Here is a 26392-nt window from a genome sequence, read left to right as displayed (position 1 = left end):
AATATTCTAGAAAAAATGGTAATTCTGTTTCTGTGTAGGAAAAGACCCTGTGTATCTAATACTGCATTGTAAAAATCATAGTCACAATCCTTATATTTTTATTTGATATTATATTTGGACTGTAAAGTTTTTGAAGCTGAAAGTGAAATTTTGAGAACACCTAACAGCTAGATATTAGAATTTGTTAAAACCTAAAAATATACAGAGGTGCCTAGTGGAATTTTCAAATGTGAAAGTTACCTAACTCCTGGTGAAATAAAAAAAAMCCAAACCCTAGTTACTTAATTGCATTTGAGCAAACTATTAGATACCCTTTGCAGTTTTAGAAGCCATGTAAAAACTTGCATTTCTGTTCACCTTTCAAAACCCCCTTATGTAGGTAAGATTCTGCAGCTCCCTGAAAGGCATATAGGCCCTAACTTACTCAGGGGAGAGTTTTTGAAAAACTTATGCTAAAGTATTTAATAGCCAGGYGAGTAAATGTAATGACTGTGGAGGAGATGTGATGGGCAGAAGTCAGATAGGTTTACGTTCAGTGATTTATCTGGAARGGTGCTGAAGTAGAAACGAGCAAAGGCTTTGTTGGTAATCTTTTATGTTCTGAGTCATGTTCTTACCTCCAGTTACATCTTTTTAGTTGTGATAATATCATTGGAAATGGACTCAGAAGAGAATTTATTTTCTCACAGAAAGTATATCCATGGGAGAAGTACAAATAATAACTACGTAACTAGAAATCTTGACATACTGCCCTCTGCCCTAGAGGCTTAACTGAAGCAATTACCTATCTTGCCAGCTTCCCCATTTTGCCCAGTAGAAAACACACAGGACGTATTTTACTCACAGATTTAAATTTTCCCTGACGGTACCAAATATGCATATCCAAAGTCTGGTTATGAATGGTTATACAACATATTAATTTTTAAGTATGAATAAATGTCTACTGACTGGAATGAAAATAATGCTATAGTTAAGACTTCTATTGCAAAATAGATATTTGTTAACATGTAAGTGTTATTACAAACTATTAGTGTATTTTACTTTTTTTTTTCCTGTTGCTTACTCTTTTGCTAACTTGTTTTCTATATTTTAATGTTTTCATTTTTCTTCCTAGGGCTGAGTAAATCATTAACATAATTTGAAAACTTCAGAATTCGAGGCTTTCACATTTTATTTTGAATTTTGTGAAATTTGTCCAAGTTTGGAATATACTTATCAAATGTTGTAGATTGTTTTTTAATGAAAAACCTGTTCTATGAATTTTGAAATTTCAGAAGGAATATTTTTGTATGACGCATTTCAGAATGTTGCATGTTTTAATATGCATACTGCCATTTTGCAAAACTTTGGCAATAAGAAGCATTTTGAAGCTTCCATGTTGGCACATTCAGATTTTATAGCACTTGACAAAGCATGTTAAAATATAATTTTCACAAATATGTTGCAGAGCCTGCCAAATATGATTATAGGTTTATAAATAAGGTCATACAATACAAGTGTAATTGTATGACTTTGTATTATGCTAAGTTAAAATGGATGCTAATATCTAGTGATTTTTTTATAATGGCTTTTGCTTCAAACAGTGTTTATAAGCTGGGCTGAAAGTGTTGATTTGACTCACTTGTTGGAGATGACCTTTTAAACACTTTTAGTATTCCATAGTCTCAGTGCTCCTTTCTTGAAAAATGAGTACATGCAGAGACCTTATATTATGAGTTACATACTTTTTTATATTTAGATGATTGGTACCAAAGAGTTGGTTTATTTTTCCAATGCTTCTTTTTTCAGGAGTGGTGTAATTCTTGGCTTATGACTGAAAAGTTTCTTGTTGCCAAGTTTTGAAGCTTTCTCGACAGAGTGATGAATTATTAAAAGTATTATTTATATATAGAAACATACTAAACCATTGCACATCGCTAAGGACATGATCAGAAAATCACTTCTAACTGTGTTAAAAAGTGCATTAAAAAAGCGCTTCCCCATCACTCTTAGTAATGGGTCCTTTGATGATTATTGACAATCTATGTGCTATTGCTTCATTGCAGAGCAAACTAAAATTGGTTTACTTAAATCGTCATCTGATCATGCCCTGTGATGATAAAATCCTGGATTAAAACTACACTATGAATTGAATTTAAAACTGTGATTAAGTATTAAACTGAGAGAAATTCAGTATAACAAGGAAGTTTCAACATCCTGAATCTATGAACTTTCAGATAGCATGGCTGTTTTTGAGTTAAGATGCATAGAACCCATCCAGAATATGAAGTGCATGCATTGTCAGTGAGACCAGAGCCTTGTTTTGTGTAAAGAGTTAAAAAAAGCCTGTGTGTATAAAGATTTATTAAATGCATAAAATAGGAATAAAAATAAAAGATTTGTTCAAGGCTCAGTGAATTGCAGCTGTTCGAAACTGCAAAACTCCTCTTACAATAGCAATCGTGATGGTCTTAATTATAGTGATGCTAGTGAACATTGCTGCAATTGAAAAAGTTCCTAATTAACATGGGATCTTATTTCAAGGCAGCATTGAAAGAATTGGAGATCTTCATGGAAAATAAATTTGCTGAAAATTTACGTTTTAATGGCATTGCACTTTCTGACAAAAACTTGTCAATTTTGGGTTTTTCCCCAATAGAATTTTTTGAACTCATATCCAAAGCTCAAAGTAACAGAGCAGATGACCAACGTGGACTGCTAAGGAAAGAAGACCTTATTCTGCCTGACTTTCTTCGTTTACCACCCACTGGACCAGAACCATCCTCATCTACTCCAGCAGGCCCTAAAGGCCTCAGCAAGAGAGTTTCAAAAAATGATGACAAGGATGGATGCACATCACCAAGTGGAAACATGGAGTCTGTACAAAACTACAATGAAAATTCAGTTAAGAAAATGAGTTACTCGGAAAATAAACATAAATCTGCTTTGACAGCAGTCAACAGTCAGAAGACTTACAGTGTTCCTTTTAATACCACATTGTCTCCAATTCCACATACACAGGAAAACAGTACAACAATATGGAAAAGGCAATCAAGAGAACTACAAGCTGAAGGCATACAGATGGTAGATGATGAGAATGTGGCAGACTTGACTCTTGTGGCTGAAGGAGATATTAGTAGCCCTAACAGCACTTTGCTGCCACCACCGCCACCAACACCACCATCAGACATCAGTAAACTCACAGAAGCCAACTATCCACCCCCAACTCCTTTTGCAGGTAATCAGGAAAAATCTGGATATCAAAGATCCAATTCAGGTATTTCTAGATTTTAATAGTCTTTCCTTTCATGTAAAACTACTTTTCTCTGGCACTGTTAATCAGTATTTGGCACCCATTAAAACAAGAAAGAAAACTCTCTCTGCACTTTAATTTTTTTATAAAAAAGATTTTCATTGCCTTAGTCTATATTAACAATATTTCTGGTTGCCTTTAAAAATGTACTTTTAGTTTGATTTGGTATGTGGCCAAAAATGGACACATGCAGACAAACATTTAAAATACATCCATACGTTGTAATTATCTCATTCTTTACCCTATGAGTACAGAACAGGATATCAGCATATTGAGCTGCATCCAGATTTTCTGATCCATTTGTCATAATGAGATAYGTGATTAGGGCTTGGAAGTTTAAGTGCTTTAGCAGGAACACTAATTATGTGTTGAAAATTGCAGTACTGTTTATGATTAAAATGGCCAAGCCTTAATTTTAAAAAATATTTCTCTAATAAATTAGATATTTGTGACTAAAAATAAAAATGCTAGTTTTTTTAACCCATACTTTGCTACCCAGAGCAATAGATTGCATTTATCACACTTTTGCCCAGAATATTCACATGTGAAACAGCTTTTTCTATTAGATCGTTTTAAAGAAAATATGTAAATTTGTCCAGGGTGTAAGTTTCTTGGTCTAGCAATATCACAGAGCAATATCAGCCCAAGAGTGAAGTATGGAATTTCTTTATAAACACAGAATATAATAATAATTGCCAATACCAGAAACAAGAGTTTGAAGATGATGGGTGTTGTGACATTGACATTTCACAGTCGTTGTACTGTACATTTTAATGTAAAATATAAAAAAGAGGTATCTATGTGCTACATTTATTTTTGATGTTTCACACACACATGGTGCCATAATTTGTATAATCACATTTCTTGGTGATGTGGGAATATACATTTTAATTATTTATCTTTTTACACAGAGTATTTGATACTGTACTTTATCTGTATGGTTGATGATTTGTAAATACTTCTTTGATTGTTGGATGCTTATAAATGGCAATGCAAATTATTTCATCCTCTTGGTATTTTAGAAACAATTTCCTTTATTAGTAGTATTTGAGCAATGTTCTATAAACGCTACCACTTTAATTTCTGAAACTGAATATGGAACAGACTTGTAACCAGTGCCTACAAATACAAAACGACAAAATGTACTTCAGACATATTGATGTGTGTATGCATAGATTTGTGTTGGTGTCCTTTTGATAATGTGAAAAGTGTACAACATAGATATCAATTTGCATTTTTTTCAGTGAGAAACTGTTAAAAACCATTTGCACTTAAAAAACTTCATGAATTTACAATATTTTAATGCATGCCATACATTTCTGTATAACCACTGAACTGTAGCTTTCCCTTTTCTCACTTTCTACTTTTTACTTTGTAGAAATCTTTGTGTAGTTTTCACATGTATTTTGTATCTTTGTTCTCTCAGGAGTAATAAATTCTAGAACTAGTTATGCAAACTGGTTTTAAGCTTCAATTTTCTTCATTATTAAAAAAAACTATTAAAACAAAAAAACTCACTCCTGGATCAAGAATTCTGATTAAAATTGTTTTCTAATAACAAACAGATTAACAGGTATGAACTAGCAATTACTATGAGACAAAGTTGACAAATTAATATTTGTTAATAATTTAAATATCAAATGGCAAATGCTGTCTTGAGATGCTGATAGGTCACATGTGAAATTCATAGCATTTACATGTGCACCGGAAGGCAGCTAAGACAGGAGACTTCTTTTAAATGACTCGTAACAGGAACTCCTGAAAGGAGAGTCTTTTCTGTCTTTGGGTTCTTGGGCTAAACTTCATATTCATTACTCTTCTTTTTATTTTAAACTAAAGTAATTTTTGCTTGGTCTTTAAGAAATGAGCTGGTGATCTCTGTTCTTYCGGCGTGGAGTAACCCATATAACAACCTCTTTATCTGGTATTCTTACATAAGAAACGAGGAGTTGGTTGGGTGCTGGAGATGGAACTACTCTTTTTGTTCTTAGACATGGATCCTCCATAATGATATGGTGAAATCTAATACAATAAAACTATAGAGAAGCTTGTGATACTGTCACCTAGGCTTTTTGTGGTCTTAGGACTGAAAATGTCATTTTTGCAAGTCATGGCATTCCCACATAGTTGTGGACCTCCATGAAAGGAGTGGAGCAGTTTAAGTCCTGTTGAAGATCCCATTTTAAAGTTATTCAGACTTTTTCACAATAGATAACTAATATCCTACATACTAAATTATTTTACAGTCTTGTTTTGCAGATTTTAATTTCATGTTCTCCAAGTACTAGTGATTATGTGTTTTGTTTTTTTGCCAGTCACCTGTGAGAGAACTTTAAGTAATCAAATRGAACTATTTTACAAAACTAAAATCTTAGTTTTTCTTAGTTTTGTGACAAACCAGGTTTTATCCTTTTTGAAAGAATTATTATTATTTTTTTAAAGTATGTAAAACACCTTCCTTCATTGTTATGACCTTGTTACGTGCACTAACTATTTAACACTGTTTTCACAGTATATTATTTTACAGGAACCACATTCTACAACCCCCCCACCACACACACACACACACACACACACACACACACACACACACACACACACACACAGATTTTAATCTGATTTTATGTGGAAAAAGTGGGCTGAAACAAAACTTTTCTATTTTCCTGATTTCATGGAGTTTGCATGTAAAAGCTATTCAGTAATGCACAGTAATTATAACAAGGAATGCTGGAGACCATCTCCACTCAATAATCAATTAAAACCCCCCTAAGTTATCAATAATGATTTCTTTTTTAAGTGCTTTAATGGTTCTCCATTCGTAATCTGCTATCAATGGAAAATGTATTTTATTTATTTGGTTTATTAAATTAAAATGTAGGGGAAACAACAAAAGTTAATGACTGCATAAATTGAAGCGGTCTGTGATCTCGTTTCGAAGCTGGTACGAAGGCGACTGCCGTGTCGGGTTGTGCTACGTGGGGGGTTTCTGTGCGTTGGGAAAAGGGCAGGGGTGACCAGTGCTGCTCGCGGCGACGGGGACGCAGCCGTCCCCGGGGCACAGGCGTCCTGCGGGACCAGCTCGCTAAGGCACAAGTTGATTTAGCAAAGCCGGGCCATTTCCCTGGGGTGTTTCTCTGTACGGGGTAACTCAGGAGGCGTTTTCATTTGAGGATCTAGAAAGCAAAGTGTGAATAATGGAAAACAGCATAACTGACATACTAAGTTTGCACTGCTCAGAGCTTTTGAGGACATTTTTCAGACACTTACAGGTCTTAATTTTCTTGAATATGTGAAATAAAAGAAATATATTTATACTRTGCTAATAGTTATAAAGAGCGTATTATTAAGTAAGTAATATAAGAATTTTTGCTTCTAATTGTGYTACTCACCGTGAGTAAAATTTCTTTATTTTTGAATGTGCCTACTATTTCTGGCAAGCATCCCATTTTGAAAATCAGGGATTTCCAGAATCAAAAGGCTAATTCTGAAATRTGCTTGCTTCAAATCTCTACTTACACTGCTGGTTGTACCTGTCTGTGGAAGAAATTACTAATTAGCACGTGGAGAAATTGGCTTGAAGTGAGTGAAGAATTCATTTTCAAAAGTGTTAAATTACCAGTTTTAAACTACTGGCTTTAATCTTTTCAAACTGCGCAGTATAATCTCGGTACTGTGGATGCTGTCCTCCATAGTCATAGGTTTCTCCCAGGTGGTTAGGTATCTTCGTTGTCCAGGTGAGGAATGCCTGTCAATGGCAGGGGCAGGTTTTCAAACCCGTAGTCCCTTCTCAAGCTGTGTTTACCAGGACAGAGGCCCTGGACTGGGCTSTTTATTCTGTGATATTCCACCGTGGTCAGTGATTTGTTCACTGTGGTTGTTGAATCTGCTACAAAGTAAGGCAGGCATTTAGTCTTTGGTAGYCGCTGGGCTTTTTCAGGAGGAATCATTTCATGCTTACGTAGGATAATTTGCAGTAATYGGGGCTGAAGACTACAGATTCGATTCCATCAAGTTGTTCTTCCCTCTTCTATTAAAAAAAAAAAAATCCATTTTATGCATTTAGGATGAGAAATATACTTAAGATGAAATAACAGTCAATTGAATTATTGCCTGCCAAGTAGGAARGTACACTTTTGCTTTGAGTAGATGCGTAGACTTTCTGGATGTAGCAATTCAATGAAAAAAAGACTTTATTCAAAACTCCCTTTTATAGGTATTTAATATCATTGGTTAAGATAAGAGTCAGTTAGGAAAAGTAAAAATGTTGATCTCTSTGGAACTGCATTTAAGTACTGTGACTATGAAAGATAAAAGATGAATTTAGACTATCTAGTGTTACTTTTTTTTTTTTGAAGATACCACTTTTTTCTGACTATATCAATGTTTCTAAAGGTATGTTTCTATAGTAGATAGGCAGCTTTATCCTCAGAATAAATTTGCTTCCTTTGTTATTGGAAAATATTCTTTCAGATACTTCAGATAGTGAGCGCCAGTGTTAGAATCTTCTCATTGAAAGATAAGTTGTGCAGAAATCAAATGCAGGGTGGACCCTCGGAGCCTGGGGCTGGCTGTTTTTCTCARTGACATAAACATTCCCAACTGCTATATTTTATTGTTCACAGAAAGGTTGCAGTACCCTAAAAAAAGGAATAAAGATCAGATCATGTCAGGCATGTTTCTGCAACTTTTTGGCTACTAAACTTTTCAGTATTAAGGGCAGTGAATTTCAAGAACAGTAAAGTTTGTGATAAAGAGACTAAAAAATATTGTAAATATAACTTCAAAAAAGAATGCAAAATAAAGCTTTACTTTTGTAATAAATCCTTTAATTTTATATATTTAATATATTTCGTAGCCTATTTCTCAAGTAGCATATTTTAGAGAGAATCCAGTTTCCTGTAGAAGTTAAGCATATGAATGAAAACAATACGTGAAAGAAAAATTTAAGAAGAAGAAGGCTTATGATTAAAAGATGTAAAAATAATGTAAATCACTATTTTTAACAAAAGCTGTTGTCTGGAAGGTAATTACATCCTTTGTGGCTACGTGCCATTTTACTGAAGATAACTGGATTCTGTATCAGTATAAAGAGGTGCTCCTGGCGCTCCGAGCGCGCTCGGGCCGGGCTGTGATGATCCTTTCCATCAGAGTCTCGTGAGTACGTGGGAGGATCGCACGTAGTGCCTGACTGAGGCGGTGATAAGCGAAGGAGGAGGAGGGATTTGTGTCAAGAATAACAGCTGGGAAGGGAGGAGGGCCTTGAAGATCCTTATTGGAGGTGTAAGCTCACTTAAACAGCAAGGAAGGCGTTTTAGAGAAAACTCACTGGCTGGATGCAATGGTAGAAGAATTACCACCCCTCTCCTTTGCACCAAATGCAGCCTGGCAAAAACCATYTATTCCAAAGCGTTACTTACATTTGAAGTTAACTTAATAGTTATTAGTCCCAAGTCTAACTGGTTAGCCCAGCCAAACCACATTTTAGATTTTTTTTTTAATTAAAAAAAATGATGGCAGATTAAATTAAAAATGATTTAAGTTATTCAGTCCATTAATATATTTCCCAATGTATTACTCTAGCGATAATTAAACCTAATGTTACTAACTGTGGAAAAATAAAAGGAATGTTAACTATAAATGCTGGATGATCAAGCTGAGGACTGAATATTTGCAGACTATTGCAAACATTTGACCGCATGCATTGTTTGGAAAATATTTGGTTGCAAATTATTTCAATTTTACTGGTAGGAAAACAAAGTTAAAGCAAATTGCCTGAAGTTATTGAGGAATGTGCATCTCAGTCTGGATCAGAACTCACATTCTTTTMTTTTATTTGCTTTTGGGCTGTTACTGACTTTTAAATGACCTTGTGTGCAGTTCCCTGCAGCAGCTCGTGTCACCTTGAGCAGTACTAGTTGCAAAAGCTGCCTCGTTATGTAGTATTCGGAATGTCTTTCCAAATAACGTTTCTGTGCTTTGCTCTTCTTTAAATGAGAGCAGTGAAAGATTTCCTATCCACCCGTGTTTCCAAACTTACCACTGCAAAGGTGTTCAAGAACTTCCCAGGACAAAAGTGAATAGAATAGTAATGCATTGAGTATTTAATACTATTGCTTTTTGGTAGCATAATCCATTTCCGAGCTTGATACACTCACTGTTACAGAGTCTAATTTGAAGGCACCAAGCGTATGGTTCAGCTGATGTTTGGTCATATAATGTCAGCATAGAAAGTCATTTTTCCTTTGAAAATATTAAGCTTAGCGGTAACTAGGAATCCTTTTATTAAATCCTTTACCTCCTCAGCATTGTATCAGTTGAGAGGTTGAAGGAAGGGTATTTTTGAAAATTTTTTAACATGCAGAATTCTAAATCCTAAATGTAAAATGTCCCTTTGCCTTCTAAAGTACGAGTTGCTTTATAAGTGTAAAACCCACGTAAGAACCAGTGTGACCAGTGTGTACTATTTCACAGCAGTTTAGGACAGGAAGTGAGAAGTGTCTTTCACAGAGTGAAACTACCAGATTTTTTCGTATCTAAGGGAAAAGAGTTAGTGATACTGAATTTTTTCCAGGACACCACAACACCACAGTGAGCACCCACAGCAGCGGTGACCACAGCAAAGCTCCTTTTTYGATTCCCGTGTAAATAAATGCCCTCTCGCCCAGCACGTTACCATCTTAACGCAGGTCTGTTGTGCTGAATCAGAGATAACAACAGGATCTGCCCAAGCTCCAGCACTGAAGAACACGCTCGAATCTATGATGTTGGTGACGTAAAACGACTGCTTACTTCTGGTGGTGCCAAATGCCACCATATAATATACCATATAATAAATGATTTTGACAAAAATAGTAGAATTTTAGCAAAACCAGGGTAGTATGTGAAATGATGAATCTACATGGAACAGGGGTTTATGTGGAAGTGATGTTGACAGAAATATGGAATAGAATTTAACCTTACATCACGTGTGAAATCCACTCATTATAGACTTTCAAATATGCATAACTCCTCTCAGTGAAACTTCATAAACATCTGCTTATTTTTATAACAAAAATTAGAAATATGGTGTAAGTGGAAGTAGAGCACATGTTGATCACTTAGAAGTAATGCTGCTAAAGTTTAGATCTGACCTAATTATGCATTAAGAAATGAATCCTGACTGACTATAAAATTTTACATATAGAAATGGATCTAATTATGGATATTTGGATTATGGATATGGATATATGGAAAGATGGATAATTGTCAGAAATAATATCACTATTTGCATTGCATCCACTGCAAGATGTTGTGGGTGGACCTACAAACCCGACGCTTTCATTAGAGTTATGGTTATCTGACCCTGTCATCTACATGGAGAGTTAGTTCCTTTTCTGAAATTTCTCTGTTTTATTTTGCTTTGTTTTGTTTCGTTTTTCTGATCTCTTCTCTGCCTGGAATTTGATCAAATGCTTCTGTGGTCTTAAACTACTTGGAAGTAAAGATAGATATCTTGCTTAGACCTTACTTAGAGCTTGATTTTATAGARTAGAAAAAAAAATTCTCTGGGTGCCATCTCGCTTCCTGTGTAAAAAGATCTTTCCACTATCAGAATTTTAAAAAGAAAGTTTACACAAGTAAGTCTCGGTATTATATGAGTAATACACAAAATCTAGGTCTCAGAAAAGGAGAAATGTTGGTAAAAGAAAGCAGATCACCCAAAATATTACCTGATCATTACCCTTTAAAAAATACAGACCTGTACACGTAGCTTTCTAAACATTCGTTTAGCTGCGAGTCTGTAAAACAGCAGTTCTCCAGATTAAAGACTGAGGAAGACACSTATCAGCTAATTTTTAAACCAGCTGGAACATATTAACGAGCTCAAATGTGCAAGGAAATTCCCCCAGAGCTGCATGCGGTCCTTAGCAGGCGAGTTGAAGATTACCTATTGACAGGATCATGTTATTCCAGTCTGTTTGGAAATTATTCTTTACAACTCCTGCTGTAAGAACAGGCTTTCTTTCCCTTCCGCAGTTACAAACTTGGACGTACTAGAGTCAGGAAAATGTAATACCGTTCCTGACATGCTTTATGCAAGGCAAAGCAATCTGCAGAGAAATCCATGGGCTTTTCCATCCCTTTAGTACAAGAATAAGAAATGAAATTTGATCTGTGAAAGCTCTCTACACTTTAAGTAGTACCATGTGTAGCTGAATCTGCTCAGATCTTTGTTATTCAACAAGCAAATATGAAAAGGAGACCAGTGCAGACTTGTCGTAGTCGTCATTTAGGCCTCTGTTACTTGACTGCGTTCAGTAYGTGCGGATCTTGAGTCTGTTTTAAAACTTAAGGGATACACTTTTGTACCAACTGCTTGTAGGAATCCCTCATATTCTTCATGCTTCCTTTGTAAAGGCTTTGGTGTGAAAAACAAGAAAAAGCAGCATGTTAAATTACTTTTTCARTGACTACACAGTGCTGCTCCTTAAATCACCTTCCTGTGTAAAAGATGAGATGAGATGGGATTTTTCTACCCTGACAGGAAAAGAGAAATCATCTGCACAGTATTATTCTTTAGTAATTCCATATTCTTCAGGACCAGTATTTCTATTAAGGCCTTCTGGGTTACTGTCCTTTCTCAGGTAGTAATTCATTAGATGCTTCAGAGGAACTGCCCCAGCAATGGGCATTAATAGCAAAAACTGCTCATAGTATGAGTTGTTCCTTCCCCACTCCTCTTCCCATGGTCTTGTGTCCTGTGAAGCCTGGGAACCACCATTCTGCCTTGCTTCTGCTCAGTTCGTGTTAGACTACTTGAGAGCCAAATGGCTCCATGTGGGGAGTCAATTACACCACCCCGAAACGTCAAACTACGTCTCTTATATGTAGTTATAGAAAGTTATGGAAAAACTTGGTAGCTGAATAAATATAGTAATACTTAACAACTTCCATGGTGTTCCTCAGCAGGAGTTTTCAGGGACTTTGGTCAATTGAACCCCATTAGTGGGCACTGTTCCAGCTCAGCTCTAGTCAGTAAAACTGTAGTGTCTTACTCCACCGTAAGAGTTGTTACATTCAGTAGAAGGATATATTCTTGTAATAAGATTTCTAGAGGAATCATGCTCTGTCATAGAATCACTGAATGGGTAAGGTTGGAAGGGACCTCTGGAGATCAGCTAGTCCAACCGCCCTGCTCAGCAGGGTCACCTASAGCATGTTAGACAGGGTTGCRTCCAGGYGGGCCTTGAASATCTCCAGAGAAGGAGACTCCACCACCTCTCTGGGCAACCTGSTCCAGTGCTCCGTCACTCTCACAGGGAAGAAATTCCCCCTCATGTAATGCAAACTGTCAATGCAAACTATTTGTTGTAATTTATCATTAATACAGTTTTTGAGAAAAGAGTATCTTTTTAAGCTGACAGAAAAGAAGAACCAGAGATCTTTCTCAAAGGACACGGAATAATAGATTAAAAAGATCAGGAGAGCCATTCAGTGCATTCATATACGGCAAACATTTTTGGATAGAAGAACAACCTTTTACACCAGAGCCATCCAAACAGCAGTTGAAATTAAGCTGATGCTCCATTTGCAGTATTAAGATACAAACGTGAAGGCTAGTGCAGCCCYGTTAAAGGTTGGGTGCAGCCTGGAAGGCTGGAGCCRTGCTGGGCCATCGGGGCTGAGCGAGCTTTGTGCCTTCTGTGCCACCACCCAGCTGATTGCCTGGAGTTTGATCTAATTCCTTTGGACATGAAAAAGGCAAGCGTTACTGAAGGGGAATATCTGCGTTTTTAATGTGAGCTTGCACCACACACTTTTGTTGATAAACATCAAAATGTTATTGCATCRCTTAGAATATTAACTTATTTTCATTAATAAAAAAATAAAAGCCCCAGAACCCTTTGAGCAAGCCCCAGAATGATTTGAATGAAACAGGTGAAATTTGCTTTTCTGTTCCTTTTTAATTTCCCTTCTAGGCATTTTTCCCYGTCTCCATATCAKAGAATCGGGAAGGTTGGAAGGGACCTCTGGAGAYTSTCTAGTCCAACCCTCAAACAASTGGCCCATATGGGGATCGAACCCATGACCTTGGCATTATTAGCACCACGCTCTAACCAATGGAGCTAAACCTAACCCCTCTATGGTCTTGATTATGATGATATTATGTTGACAATTATTTTTCTTAAAAATGCCAAAGTKTACAGTGCACTTCATAGAAAAAATACAAATAAAAGATTTCAAAGCTGATGGTGGGTTCAACCACACAAGTCTCATGGGTTTGTGCTGCTAAATGTGCTAGTCAGACAGTTAYGTGTACTGTGGCAAAAAAATTTTAAAAAATTWAAAAAAAARTTCTAGGTAAGGTATGTTACATAGAATGGTATCTTTTAATAGACTAGCTGATATAGATGGAAAAAAAGGGATTGTATGTGAAATGGGAGCCCTGTCTCAGGTCTACTTTTGTGCTTTGAAAGTTAYTCTGTTTTTTTCTTGTAGTTATATCAATTGCTCTAATTGCWTGTTTGAGAGGTGTACAAACTCATACTAAATAATTATTTTTTAATGGTGATTTTATCTATGTTGAATAATGCTAAATTAAGAAAGACACAGAATAAGATAGTATGTTTCTTTAAGATCTCATGTTTAGTTAGTTGGTATCTAAATTCTCCTTGCTGGGGCAGAGGAATATCCCAGCTGACTGCACCTCAGAGGAGGTTGTAATATTGACAACTGCTGAAAACCAAAAGACATGTAACTGTTCTATTATTATTGTTTTTTTAATTCTTCTGTTAGGTGCAACCCACAGAAAGAGGAAAGATTCACAAGAGGCTTTGGGAAATGTGTGTGAGCAGACCTCTCACAAAACGAAGACCAGCAGAAGCGTCAACCCTCCCAGTGTACAAGAGAAGCCCCCTAAGGAGCTCCCTGTAAACAGGATAATCGATGTGGACGGAGTCAAGCTGGAGGACAGCAGCACCCGCTCCTGCGAGGACTCTGAAGGCAACCTCAGCTTTGAGGGCTTCATCTCTGAGCTGAGGTCTTGCCAAGGGAGGATGAGGACTGGAGTTTATAGGACGTCAGACCTCCCGTCTCTGATCACTGTCAAGAGTGAGAAAAATAAGGGCACGGAGAATCAATATAAAGCTACTTTTGTTTAAGTCTCTTTTTTTGGTTAAGGACTATGGTATTTTTGCCTGGCATCAGCAGCAATGGATATATGCTTTAGGGACAYGTTTCTGCAAGTTTTAAGTTGTTTTCGTTACCCATTGCCTTCAATGAGCCTGCTCCTATATGGGTTAGGACCTGCAGAATGAAAAAACAGTATTTCAACAAAGGAACCGAGATATTTGTTTTTGTTCTCTTACTGTTTCTATGTGATTTTCCTTGTCAGGATTCAATTGCACAATGCTATTAAAATTATCGTGGTTTCCACCGCTATCCTTCAGTATCTTTAATAAAGACAAACTCATTTTAAATCCTCCAATACAAAATTTTTATTTAGGATGAGTTCACTTTAATCTTCTAAGGTTTTTYGTGGTCTGCAAGATTTCCTTATGTTGGTAGACTTGTAAAGCGGAAGTAAAATCAGTCACTATTGTAGAAAGATTAGGATTATTTTGTTAAAATCTTCCTATCTGTCTGATAACAACTGAGAAGAGGTCTAAGCGGAATTCAATCTTGTTTTACAGGTTATCTGGATTGATATATGCAATAAGAATTGAGAAGCAAAAAAAGCTGTGCATTTCTTGTGCTGAGAAGAGTAGCTGCTCCAGTAGGCTCCAGTGGTGATGTTTCCCTAGCAGAAATATATATACTAACTACGCAGTGGTGGGAGGATCACCCAGGTCCCTACTCAGCAACTCTTGGTGTCTTGGCTTCGGGAGAAGGTGGATTTTGTTATTGCTTGTACGTAAGAACTTAAGTGCACCTCATTCTTCTTGTAGATRATGGTATTTTCAGTTAATCTTCTAGCCTTGGGCAGAGTTTTGAGAGAGAAAGAAAAGATACTTAATAATACTAAACATACTGCTTTTGCCATCTTCTCCTTTTTCTCCTTTCCTGTTTCTTCGGAGAAAGTTATGAATCTGGACGGTCAGAGGAGCACGTGAGGAAATGGGAGCGCGGGGCCTCCGTTCGTCTCTGAAGCTATATTGAGTGTGTATGTTGAGCTATCCTGATGGTTCACTGCTTTGAAATTACTGTGGGACTCTCAGAGTCATGTTGCATCGCTCCTGGGCTGCAGATCCGCACAGGCAGCAAGTCAAAAGCCTCTCTGTGGCTGTGCGTTAACTTGCCTTTCTTTGCTCCTCCTTAYTGAAGCCTTCCAAGAGCTGTGATGTTTTGGGACAGCAGAGATTATTTGAGGCAGCTCCTCAGTTTTTTAAACTCCGTTTGTAGTGAGAGAGGTGATGATTTTTGTAATTTTACAACACTAAATTAAGCTTTCTACAGCTTAAGAATTCCAAGTCAGATATACTCTAGTGATAGAGATGGACCCAGCGCCTGTTAGCTCCGGGAGCGTCTCGGTCTCTGTCCCTGGGAAGTCCTTTCACTCCTGATCCTGAGGAATACGCTCYGTTAACGTGTGAATGAACTTGGGTTTATGGTAGGAAAATAGCTGCTCCCTGAAAACGTCCAAAATTGAAACTGAATCGCGAGTCAACRCTAGAATCATGCCGGTGTTACAAATTTAGCAACTCGGGGAATTTACGGTGGTATTTTGAGGCTTTCGGTCCCAGATGGTAGCTAAACCTAGTTTTCTAATGACTGAATGAAGCACAGCGGTTACGGGAGCTCAGTTTCCAGCGTGGCCTCGTACCTGTGTCGGAGAAACGCGGCGGCTCCTCGGATCAGAGCGTGGGGTGAGGGCAGAAGCCTTGGGCAGCCGCGCGAGCGGRCGGCGCTGCCCCGTGCAGCCGTCAGCRTGAGCGACCTGACTGTGCGACCCTGTGCTGCATGCAAAGAGGCAAAGGGGAAAAGCTTCTACACYGTTGGCTCGTTTTGATCCATAGGATATATTATATTTTATCATATGTCATCTGTAGTGTGTATTAATTAGCACAGTGATAGCGAGAACTATTTAAAACATTTCTGTATTTTTAAGTTGCCATGTTCGTTTCTTATTGGTTTTTTTTTGGTAGCCTTCGATATTAATTTYGCAGATAAATGGCCACATTTTTTTCCATCTTCCTGCAAATTAATTGCTTTGCTCTAATCAAGACCAACGTTACACTGGTCAAACTCAGGAGGGGACGCTGCCCTTTGTCCATTCCTCATGTCTTGGAAAATGAAAACCTGGCCTCATGCCGGGGTGGCAACTTGAAACTCCGATGCAGTAATTAGAGTCTGTAATAATCGCTGCTCGGTATTTCAGATGGAACAAGGCAGCTTACCTTACGCTGGGTACGTGCGCCTCAGCAACCTGCTCCTGGAGAGTGATAGCTAGAGAAGGAGACAGCTGAGGGAAGATGCAACGAAGCCTTAAAGATGTTGAGTGCCACGAAAAGGGTGGGCAGGGGGTGACTATTCCCTGACTTTTCTAACACAAGAATTGGAGAACATCAGATGAAGATAGTAGAAGGCAGGTTCAAAACAGGTGTCTCTTCATGCATGAGGCTGGTGAAACCCCTGGCCAAGGGATGACAAGGACGGGAGATGTTCACCAGGGCTGCAACTTCGAAGAAGTTAGGAGAGACCTACCAAGGGTTGCTAAACAGGCGAAGCACGCAGGGTCCGGGAAACATCTAGAGCTGCAAAGCGTTGGAGGTGGAAAAGAGCCATTGGTGAAGTGGTCTCTGGGCTTGCCAGGCTCTTGCTCCTCCCTGCACATGTAGCTCTGGTCACAGCTGGACCTTTGCCTGAACCACCACATCCAAGCTTATGTTTCTGTAAGACCTTTCTGCAGCCAGAGCTCCTATTTCAACCAAAAGCTGTTCTCAGATTTTGCATGGACCTTTGCTCGGGTGCCGGGGCCTGCACCTTCAGTTCCTCTGCTTTGCTTGCTGGGTGAAATCCTCCTGTTTGAGCCAAGGAGCTGCTTGTGGAAAATTCAGATGTACAAAATTCAAGATCATTCAGGTATTTGGCCTTTGTAAATCCATATCTGGTAGAACTAGTTGGTTACCTTAAGGCGTGAGTATAGAGTTATAGCACTGAAATTGGGCATGTTCACTTGCTTACCTAAGAGAAAACATATTTATCATAGTTCTTTCACTGTCTTTGAAGGCAATAGAATTTAATTTCTTTTCTTTTCAAAAGCTACTGAGGTCAAAAAAAAAAAAGCTGTTTTAAAATTCTGAATGCAGTAAACTAAAGCTGACTGTATCAAAGACTCAAATGGAATTTGTCAGCATTGGAGAATCAAGCTGAGGGCAGGGAAATGAAGGATGTGAGAGAACTGAGTTTTCTTTAACACAGGAAAAAATAACTTGGCACAATGTGGGAAATTCTGTAAATCAAAGAACACAGGGAAAAAACAGTCTTCAATATACTGCACTGTTTTATTCAAAAACAARCCTGAATATGAAATGCCAACTATTGGAGTATTGTTTAAAACAATGATTTCTTAGCTAGGAAATTCATTGCTTAGARTACTATTAGCTGTACTTTTCAGTATCTGGCAGAATATAAAATCTAAACCCACTGATCATGGAGTTAATAAAAACAAATGTGTACAGCCTGTCTCTGGCTGACGTCTTCCAAGCTTTGTGCTCTAAGGATGTTGTCCAGTTTTAATTACTGTGTGACTTCAACATTATAATATGATTTTAAGTTGCCTCATTATACTGTAATTTCCACTACTAATGAAATCTATTAGCAATTAAAAAAAGCAGGTTGATTGCAGCACTGCTTGATAACTTAACCCTTCATCTTGCCGGTTAGCTCCCAGAGGCAATCAGAGCACGTGTGGCCCTATTGCTCTTCTGCTTTTGCTGGCTTTTCTCCATTGAAACTCCTCTGGTATGGAGAGTTGCTCTTATGTTTCCCCAGTYCCACAATGATACACGAAAGGAGAATTTGGTCTTCCGGTCCTCTTACACGGATGAGAGAGCTCCACTGAAATGATATATCAAGCACCTGAACCTGAAACTGTAAAAACTGATAATTCCAGCTTAGAAAATACTGCAGCATTTTAAATCTTATTTACTGTACCGATTTTCTCATCTTTCATTCGTTGTCATGGTATCTGATTTTCAAATAGTAGTTTCAGCCTCATAGTTTCAGCAACAGTAACTCTTCTTTTACAGGCTCCGTGAAGAATGCAAGAAATGCAGGTAAGCCAGCTTTCAAAGGGACCCCCCCGGGTGCCTTGTCAACAGATTTGTGGTATAACACACAGGCAAAATAAACCACCGCGCAGTTTAGCTCTTGGGGATTGCCTGACAAATAACCCAATGTTTTATGAAGGCACATAAACAGGCTCTGCAAAGAGACTGCAGAGATTTACTGCTCTGCGGGAAGGAGCCGATACCTGGCTCTATCGAGTGCTTTTTCACGCCCCTGAAAGTCTTCTGGGGGGCTCTTTGRTTTTTTCCAAAGATGGTGAGTCCCTAATTTTCTTACCTGAAAGTTTTGGTCTATTTTCTTGGCTTTGCTGTGGAGCTCATTGGTTTATTCCTCCTTCTCTTGCCGGCTCAGCCGCTTGCCTCCTTGCGTTATTGGCACAGAGGTAATCACGGTTTACGAGTCTATTCTGATTTTTCAGAGGTTGCCTGATTTTCCCCACAAAACGGAAGTTCTTGCCTGTAGCGCTTCTCCGCGTTGGTKCTCCTGGTCATGCCAAGCATCTCTGGCACGCAGAGGATATACGGATGTGGATAGCGAATACAGCATCTTCTCAAAAGTCCTCAGAGGTTCTCAAAAYTTTCCAAGGGCCTCGGTCAGGCAAAGGCCACAGCCCAGCGGCAGGTCCRTATCGAGACGCGTGAGGAGCCAACACCGTTGCAGGCGCAAGCCAGTCCTCCTCGCCCTCGGCCGTGGGCCGGGGCGCTGTGTTCAGAGCTGGCCCCTCTCCGGCCCCAGGAGGCCGGTTTCCAGGAGCTGTGAGATGGCGGCRCGGCGGCGCGGCGGCGGGGTGGCCCTGAGGAGCGGGAGCRTGTTCTCCCCGCAGCAAAACCGAGCGGCACACGCAAATGCCTGCCTCTGCCTCCGCTCTTGCAACACCGTTTGAAGCTTGGCACCGCGGAGCCGGGGTGCTGAGCAACGGACAGACCTGCGAACCATATGGTCCGATGCCAATTAAAACACAGCAGAAACCTTTGTTGATTTTACTAAAATATTTCCTTGCTGTCGACACACTTCTTTTAGACCCACTTATTATCTTATTTTTAGCCTGGTTGCTTGTAGTCATTTCGGGAAGCCCTTGTCTGCTCTGAAGTGCTGCACGACCGGGTGTCCGCAAATCTYGCCCACGTTACTCAAAATGTTCGCAAACCCAATACACCTTACACATGTACCAACGTGTTTTCTGAACTGTTTGTGTGGAAGATAAGGATATAAAGCTGTTTACGTTTTCTCCTCCTACGTGATCACCCTGTTGCACCGTCTAAAACCACRGCTGCATTGAATTTGATCTGTGTTCTTGTTTTATTTGTGGTTTTGATTTTAAACATCTATACAATGAAGTCGTAATATGAAAATGCGCATTGAATTAATTAATTTCTCTTGCTTTGTCTCCCCAAGGCGTTGAGAAATCCTGCACCCCACAAGGATGTGTATAGAATCGCAAGTGTGTCAAATCCATTTAAAATGTTAATSGTATATGTAGTAAGTAAATAATTTATACACTGGAGCTGATACTATTTCACTGACATATACAGTAGAAATACAGTGCAATACAGTAGAAAAAAATATGTTCAGTTATTCACAAAGAACAAGTCTATTACAAAATGCATTATATGTGAACTGAAGTTGATATATTTTAAAAGGGGAGTATTTTATCCCACTCTTTGTTCGCGACAGAGTTTGCCTGAACCAGGCCCTGGCGTAAAGGGCGAAGCGGTGGYTCTCTTCCAGGCAGTCGCAGCGTTTGCCCTTGTTTTTTTTTCTCATTTTTAGGGCTCAGCTCCTGGTAGCCTCCTGCCATTTGAACCTAGCACAGAAGTTACATCACAGTTTTAAGGGGGGGGGAAAGRCAATATGAAAATGGCCTGCATTTTATTAGATTTCATACAGAAATCTTTTTAAACCTAGCTTACACAAATAAATTCCTTTAAAAGGAAATTTTTGCTAACTGTTTATATACTTTAAAGATAGCTCATCTTCTGGAATTTAATAATAGTGGGTTAGATTTTTAGCCTTTAATTAATTCCTTTTGCTCCATTCCAGCAATGCAAAGGGATTGCAAACCTGAAGAAAGACAGTAGCTGAATGTTTTCCAGGTAYAGGGTAATTCTCCTCCAGCTGCTCTTCTGCATGTTCTTGGAGGCTTGGCTAACAGTGCATCAAAACTGCTCTGCCTTGCAGCAGGCGCTGCTACAAACCAGAAACGCTCTATCTACCAGAGAGCAAGAGTGGAGCGAACTGGAGGCCCGGGGGATATCTGTGTACACTAACTTCAAGCAGTGACATGATGGTCCTGAAATGATCCCCTTCCTTCTCGTTTGCCACCCTGCCCACTTGTGCTTCTGGTGCTCAGCGCCAGAGAAAGGAGCGCACAGAAATCTGAAGTACTAATAGGAAATGACTGGTAGGGCTGGGATGACATGTAGCTTTTCCAGGTCTATGCTGACACTGCTATGCTGAATCCCCACGGGTATACAGAGTTGTAAAACCACTAGAGCAATSCTATAGCAGGCCTATAGGAAATACTGTAAACACCGTGGAAAATACTGTGGGAAATACTGTAAACACTGCTCATCTGCTTCACTGGAAAAGACCATGCAGTCCATGTCCAGGAAGAGTATTCTTAAATATCTTGAATCTGCTCTGGTAGGACCCACCAATCTGTATCTCAGAGGCCTTTCTTAACGGCTTGAGTCTTTGAGAAGGTGCTAGATGGCTAAGCAAGTGTTACTGGTCTGGAATATATCAGTCTCCTAGAGAAAGCTGATTCTCTTGTTTATTTATTTTGTGCTCTTGTGAGCAAAGGGACAGATATACAGAAAAAGTTTGAGATTTCTGCCATTTGATGCAAAAACGTGTAACTAACCTCTGCCATGCGTTGTATCATGAAAGGACTCGCTCTGCAGTGCCGTAAGATTTCATTTGCCTTGCTGAGGAACTGCAGGATTGGGTCTTGTGAGACGTAAAGTAAGTCTGTTTAATTCAAAATAGACATAACAGAGCTGACCTGGAAGTCCTTCTGAGCCTTTATTTCGCTCTTAAGAACCCCTGATCGGTGCCCTCTTGCCTAAATTTAGGTAAAACTACTCAATAGCTGTCTTTATATGTAGACACAGCTTTTCAGGATACAAATATCATTAGAGATACAGTTAATACTGTCAATGGAGTATAAGGAATAATTTATTTCATCCTAGAGCTGATCCATACATTTGGACAGATGACTTCTGCCTTAAAATCTTGGTGTCCACTGACTATACTGGGAGCCTAGACACCTAGCTCGGATGTAAATACATCTGCAGYAGATCCATGAAGTCAGGTGGGGTGAATGTGAGCTGCCAGTTTCTCCTGATGTGTGAATAATAACGTCGATGACAGCTCGGATTGTTTCTGCAGCTATTACAAGGAGCAGCAATTACATTTCTGCAGCAATTACAAGGAGTGGCACTGCAGGTAAATGAGGGAAAAAGAGAGAGAGAAAGAAATAAGCCAGCATGTTGGTCACGTGGTGGAATTCAAGCTAAATCCAATCTTGAGGCTAAACTGAGGTAGTGAGTGGTGCACAAAYAGCTTTTGAAGTCAGGACTTGTGCAGCAGGGAGAGGGCTGCTCACTGGGAGAGACCCCAGCCTCATCCTTGGACATCGGACACCTTGGATGCCTGCCTGATTTTTGGGAGCGTGGGATGAAGGGCCCATAATTTTTGTCAGAAGAAGACTTCTTCTTCTTCCTGTTTTGCCAGCTCTCCCAAATTTACCCCAAGGTAGGGGCCGGAGGTCTGAGGGACTTGCTGGGGCTGTATCATTCATCACGCTCAGAAACAAGAGCTTGGAGGCAGAGGGACTGAGCAGAGACGCTAAGGTGAAAAGTAATGGAAGGGGTTGGGGAAAAAGGGTAATGGGCAGAGGAGACAGGAGGAGAAAAGGGAAGAAAAGGAGAAAAGGGAGATTTGAGCCAGACAGGAGAAATCTTCCCTTTGAAAGGGAAGATTTCAGCTGTCTTCAGCTGCTGAAGCGAAGCCACCTTCCCTCACACATGCCTGACTTATAGACCRTTTTAAAGCAATGGGGGCGTCTAATATGCTAATGAAGAAAGTGGGTGGAATAGCAGGAATTTGAGTGCTGCTAAAAATGTACATGCCTAACAATTGCAAATCAGCCTGTGCTGAAGTTACCTAAACGGGTTGGCAGCGGTAGAAGGTGGGCACCTCTACACCTCTTCTTGTCAGTTTTCAGTGAGTACATGGCTAAAAAAGAAATCGTACGCCTCTCTATATGGGCCTACTGTTTCAGTCAGGGTTATCTATAAAGGTTTGTATCAAAGTYCTTGGAAAATATAGTTTCCTGCTGTCTACTTTTTAGTCATGCAGTGGGAAGAACAGCCTCTTCATGCAAACACACCCTAGGCTGGTTGCAGGCATAGTATTTTAGATATGTCACGGCATCTAGGTGTACGAACAGAATGTAATATCAGCTCGAAACAGGCCTCTTCTAAAATCTTGGCTAATTGTTGTGACTCAATCCAGGTCTGGGTTGTATAAATGAAATTTCTGCGTATAGCATCTTGTAGCAAAGCCACAATCCCCCACAAACGTGTGGTTAGCTGGATGTAATCACAATCGGATTTTATTCTTGCAGCTCAAGCTCAGCTATTCATTTTTTTTCTTTTATACGATTTGATTTTCATATCAGAACTAATGTTTTCTGGATGCATGAATGAAACATTCCTAAGTACAGCTGCAAGTAAAGGCAGGGCGCTTTTAATATATAGCTGCAACTGCGGTGGCTGAATGCAGCTAAAAAAAATGTGATTTCACAGAGATGAGAACATGAAGCCATTGCAAAGTCAACATGCATAAAGGTGGTTAGCTGAAAAAGAGAAAAATTTAAGGCASGGTATTCTCTGATACTGTAGCCCGTCAACACAAAGCCACAAATGTCAATGGGAAAAAAATAAATACCAGGTCATGCCTGCAGATTTTCAGTCTGATTGATTAGTATGTTACATGCCTCTTTGGGAAAGCAAATATTAGCAGGAAAGACTGGCGTGTGAATGGATGAACCAGGGCTCTGACCTCTGGGGAAGAAGAAGAACAAAACTGCCAAAATGCAGATGATCTTCCTAGGACTGCTGAAGCTGGAGGAGGGGTTGGCCAGAGCTGCTGGCTGCTGTAGCACGGGCCATCGGAGAGGCTCCGTCTTTAGGTGCGACAGTGTTTGGGGTCCTGTGCTTGCTGCTGCAGCAGGTAAGCTGAGAAGCAGTGGGTTAGGGAGAGGAGAYAAATACAGAAGTCCTCTGTGAGCCACAAAATCTGATATTTTTAGTTAAAGGTAGGTTTCGCTTGGAGAGTGGAATGAGTGGCATGGGATGGGAWATTCCATGGGGAAATCACGATCAAAGAGGCAACCTCTGAGGGGTAGAAGTGAGATGGGTGGAGGGGGAGGGGATTGAAAGTGTTGGGTAGAGTGACATGGAGTGACGTGAGCAAAATGATAGATTTTAGAGCAGTTTCTGTCTCTGGAGAAAAGAGAAAGGAGAATGGTGCAGAAAACACCCAGAACTGAAAGCTGGAGGGTGAGGGAAGCCAGGAGAGATGCAAGCGGTGCCGGAGAAACGTGGGAGGTGAGAGGAGTGAGGAGGAGCAAACATTTGGACGAAGGCGTTTCTTTCAATCCGAGGATTGTCTGCTAAAATGCGTCCGCTCCAGATTTGTGCTTGCTGGATCACAGCTGCCCAGAACCCAGGCTTCCGCAGCTGTGCTTTCGCCAGCCTTGCTGCCACGAGCAGAGGGGAAGATGATTTATGAAAAGATTTATTTTTTTCTGTTACAGTGCTGTAGAGGTTTTGCATGTCTTTGGGACCGTGAATACTAACAGGAAAGTTGGGGGTGGGAGAGGATGAAATAGGAGTCCTGTTCTCCCTGAAAGCTAAAAAGATGTAGATTTTTTTCCCCCAGGATCTCTCAGACTGCCCTGTGTGCGCACTGGGAGGTGACACACAGTGGTGTTTTTGCATTTGCAAAGTGGTGTGTAGAAACCAATACCTTTTGGGTGCCGCATTATTTAAGGTCCATATGAATAACTTAGCAGTCTGGAGTGCTTTTTGGTTTGATCAGAGCTCAAACTTTGCTTTTTTCTTGCCAAAATAAACAAAACAAGCGAGTGATTTCAACTTTCTTCCCTAGCGTGTGTCTTTAGCAAGAGCGATGCAACAGCTTTTCTCTAGGCACCACGCCAAACCTGGCAGAAGAGAGGAGGTGGTGGCTCACTTCTAGCCCAGCGATGAAGACTGCTGGGTGGGAGCGATCGGACGGAAGTGGCTCCTTTCCTGAGGCAGGTCTGCACCAAGCCCTGCCTGTCCCAGTAGATGTTAGTGGGAACGGGAAAGCTCCTTCCAGCACTCCCAGTGTGACTTCTTTAAAAATTCTTGGAACCCACGTGTATTATTCCCTGTTTTGGTGAGCAGGCACCTGCATCATGTAACTGGGACAGGTGAGTTTTGATAAATGCTCCCAGGAGCAGAAAATGGGAGTGATCTCACCAACAGGGATGAAGGCAATGCTTGAGTGTCTGATAGCTCCAGCAAGGTTTGCAATGGGGTAACTGCTTGGCCAGACCCCCCAAACGGAAAAAGAGAGAGCGGGGAGGATTTGTGCATCTGCCTCGCAGCTCTCCCGAAGCCCATGCTCCTGCGTGGGAAGCAGCTTTGCCGCACAGGAGCTCCTGCATCCCGGCCTTCCCCAAAAGATGAAGCTGTATTTCTCAGACTAGCCATATTTTCAATTACCTCCACGTTGCATGCAGTCATCAAACTTTATAAATGTGTCTTACATGCAGCACACCTCTGGTTCATGAGAGGCTCTAGAGCCGACASCGGTTCATCTTGCTGACGATCCTGTCGCCTGGAGTTGCCTTCTCAGCCAGGAAGCCGAGTTTGGACTTTGTGACAATAATGTCGACTAAGGCCTGGTAATAAGATCGTCTCAGGAGGCAACCCTGCTCCATTAGCTGGCTGCCATATGTTAACTTCACAAGGCAAAAAGAAACTGGCTTTGAAAGAAAAGAGGCTTATTACCCGAATAAACATAGAACTTTGTAAAAATACACGAGGGATCGGTTACTCATTAGAAGAGGTTACGATTTTTCTTCAGCTTTGGAGTAATAGGTAGATTTCTCAGAAACACAAGTATCGGTCAGAGAATAATGTAAAAATTGAGAACACTGATGAACTTTCAGTCATGTGACGACCTCCCTCCAGCTATATGATAGTTCCTGCATAGATACAAATGCCAATGGATGTGTGTGTGGGTCTAAGCTTGTCTTTTGCATTCACGTCTAGTGCACTAACTGAAGAAAAAGATTAAATTTTATTATTTAATTATTGATGGCTGACTCAGTTAATTTACTTTTCACTAGCATTTAATGATTTAGGATGCCTTTTAATACTGTTTCATTATTACTAAGGAGTTCAGAGCCTCAGCTTTGRCTTTCATTAATTAATGTTAAATTTAAAGAGATAAAAATCATTGCAATGTGAGAATGACAAAAAAGGCGAACGTACAAAAGGCAGCATAATCAGCATGTGATATACCCCCTGCAGCAGGGACTTCTGCCATTTTCTGCTGTTTTATTGTCTGTTTTTTTTGCCTTTTCATTTTCCCGGCTGATGTCAGGATAAAGTGAAAGTGATTGCTGAGACTGGGAGTTTTAGCCTTTGATACAAAAGGATTACAGCCCGCAAACATGATAAAGATCTCCTAGTCTTATTTTGAAACCATTCGTTGACTTCAGCAGCAGCAGGATCTGACTCTAAAAGCATTTGGATTRTGTGCTCCATA

At 39.8% G+C, this 26392-nt stretch overlaps 1 protein-coding gene across 1 annotated transcript in view; it reads left to right on the top strand.

Moving 5' to 3' along the window:
• Positions 1 to 14738, top strand: part of RGS12 (regulator of G protein signaling 12) — an 88168-nt gene extending 73430 nt beyond the window's left edge. Inside the window, exons 17-18 of the mRNA XM_085309628.1 lie at positions 2639 to 3256; positions 14069 to 14738. Coding sequence (XP_085165754.1) covers positions 2639 to 3256; positions 14069 to 14433 — 983 coding nt within the window. The 3' untranslated portion in view covers positions 14434 to 14738. The remainder of the gene's footprint in view (positions 1 to 2638; positions 3257 to 14068) is intronic.
• Positions 14739 to 26392: the final 11654 nt, after the last annotated feature.

Source organism: Rhea americana, unplaced genomic scaffold (genome assembly GCF_003343005.1).
Source record: "Rhea americana isolate MKP2758 unplaced genomic scaffold, rheAme1 scaffold_30, whole genome shotgun sequence".
NCBI lineage: Eukaryota > Metazoa > Chordata > Aves > Rheiformes > Rheidae > Rhea > Rhea americana.
Note: the sequence above shows the minus strand (reverse complement) of the source record. Positions and strands in the feature narration are given on the sequence as shown.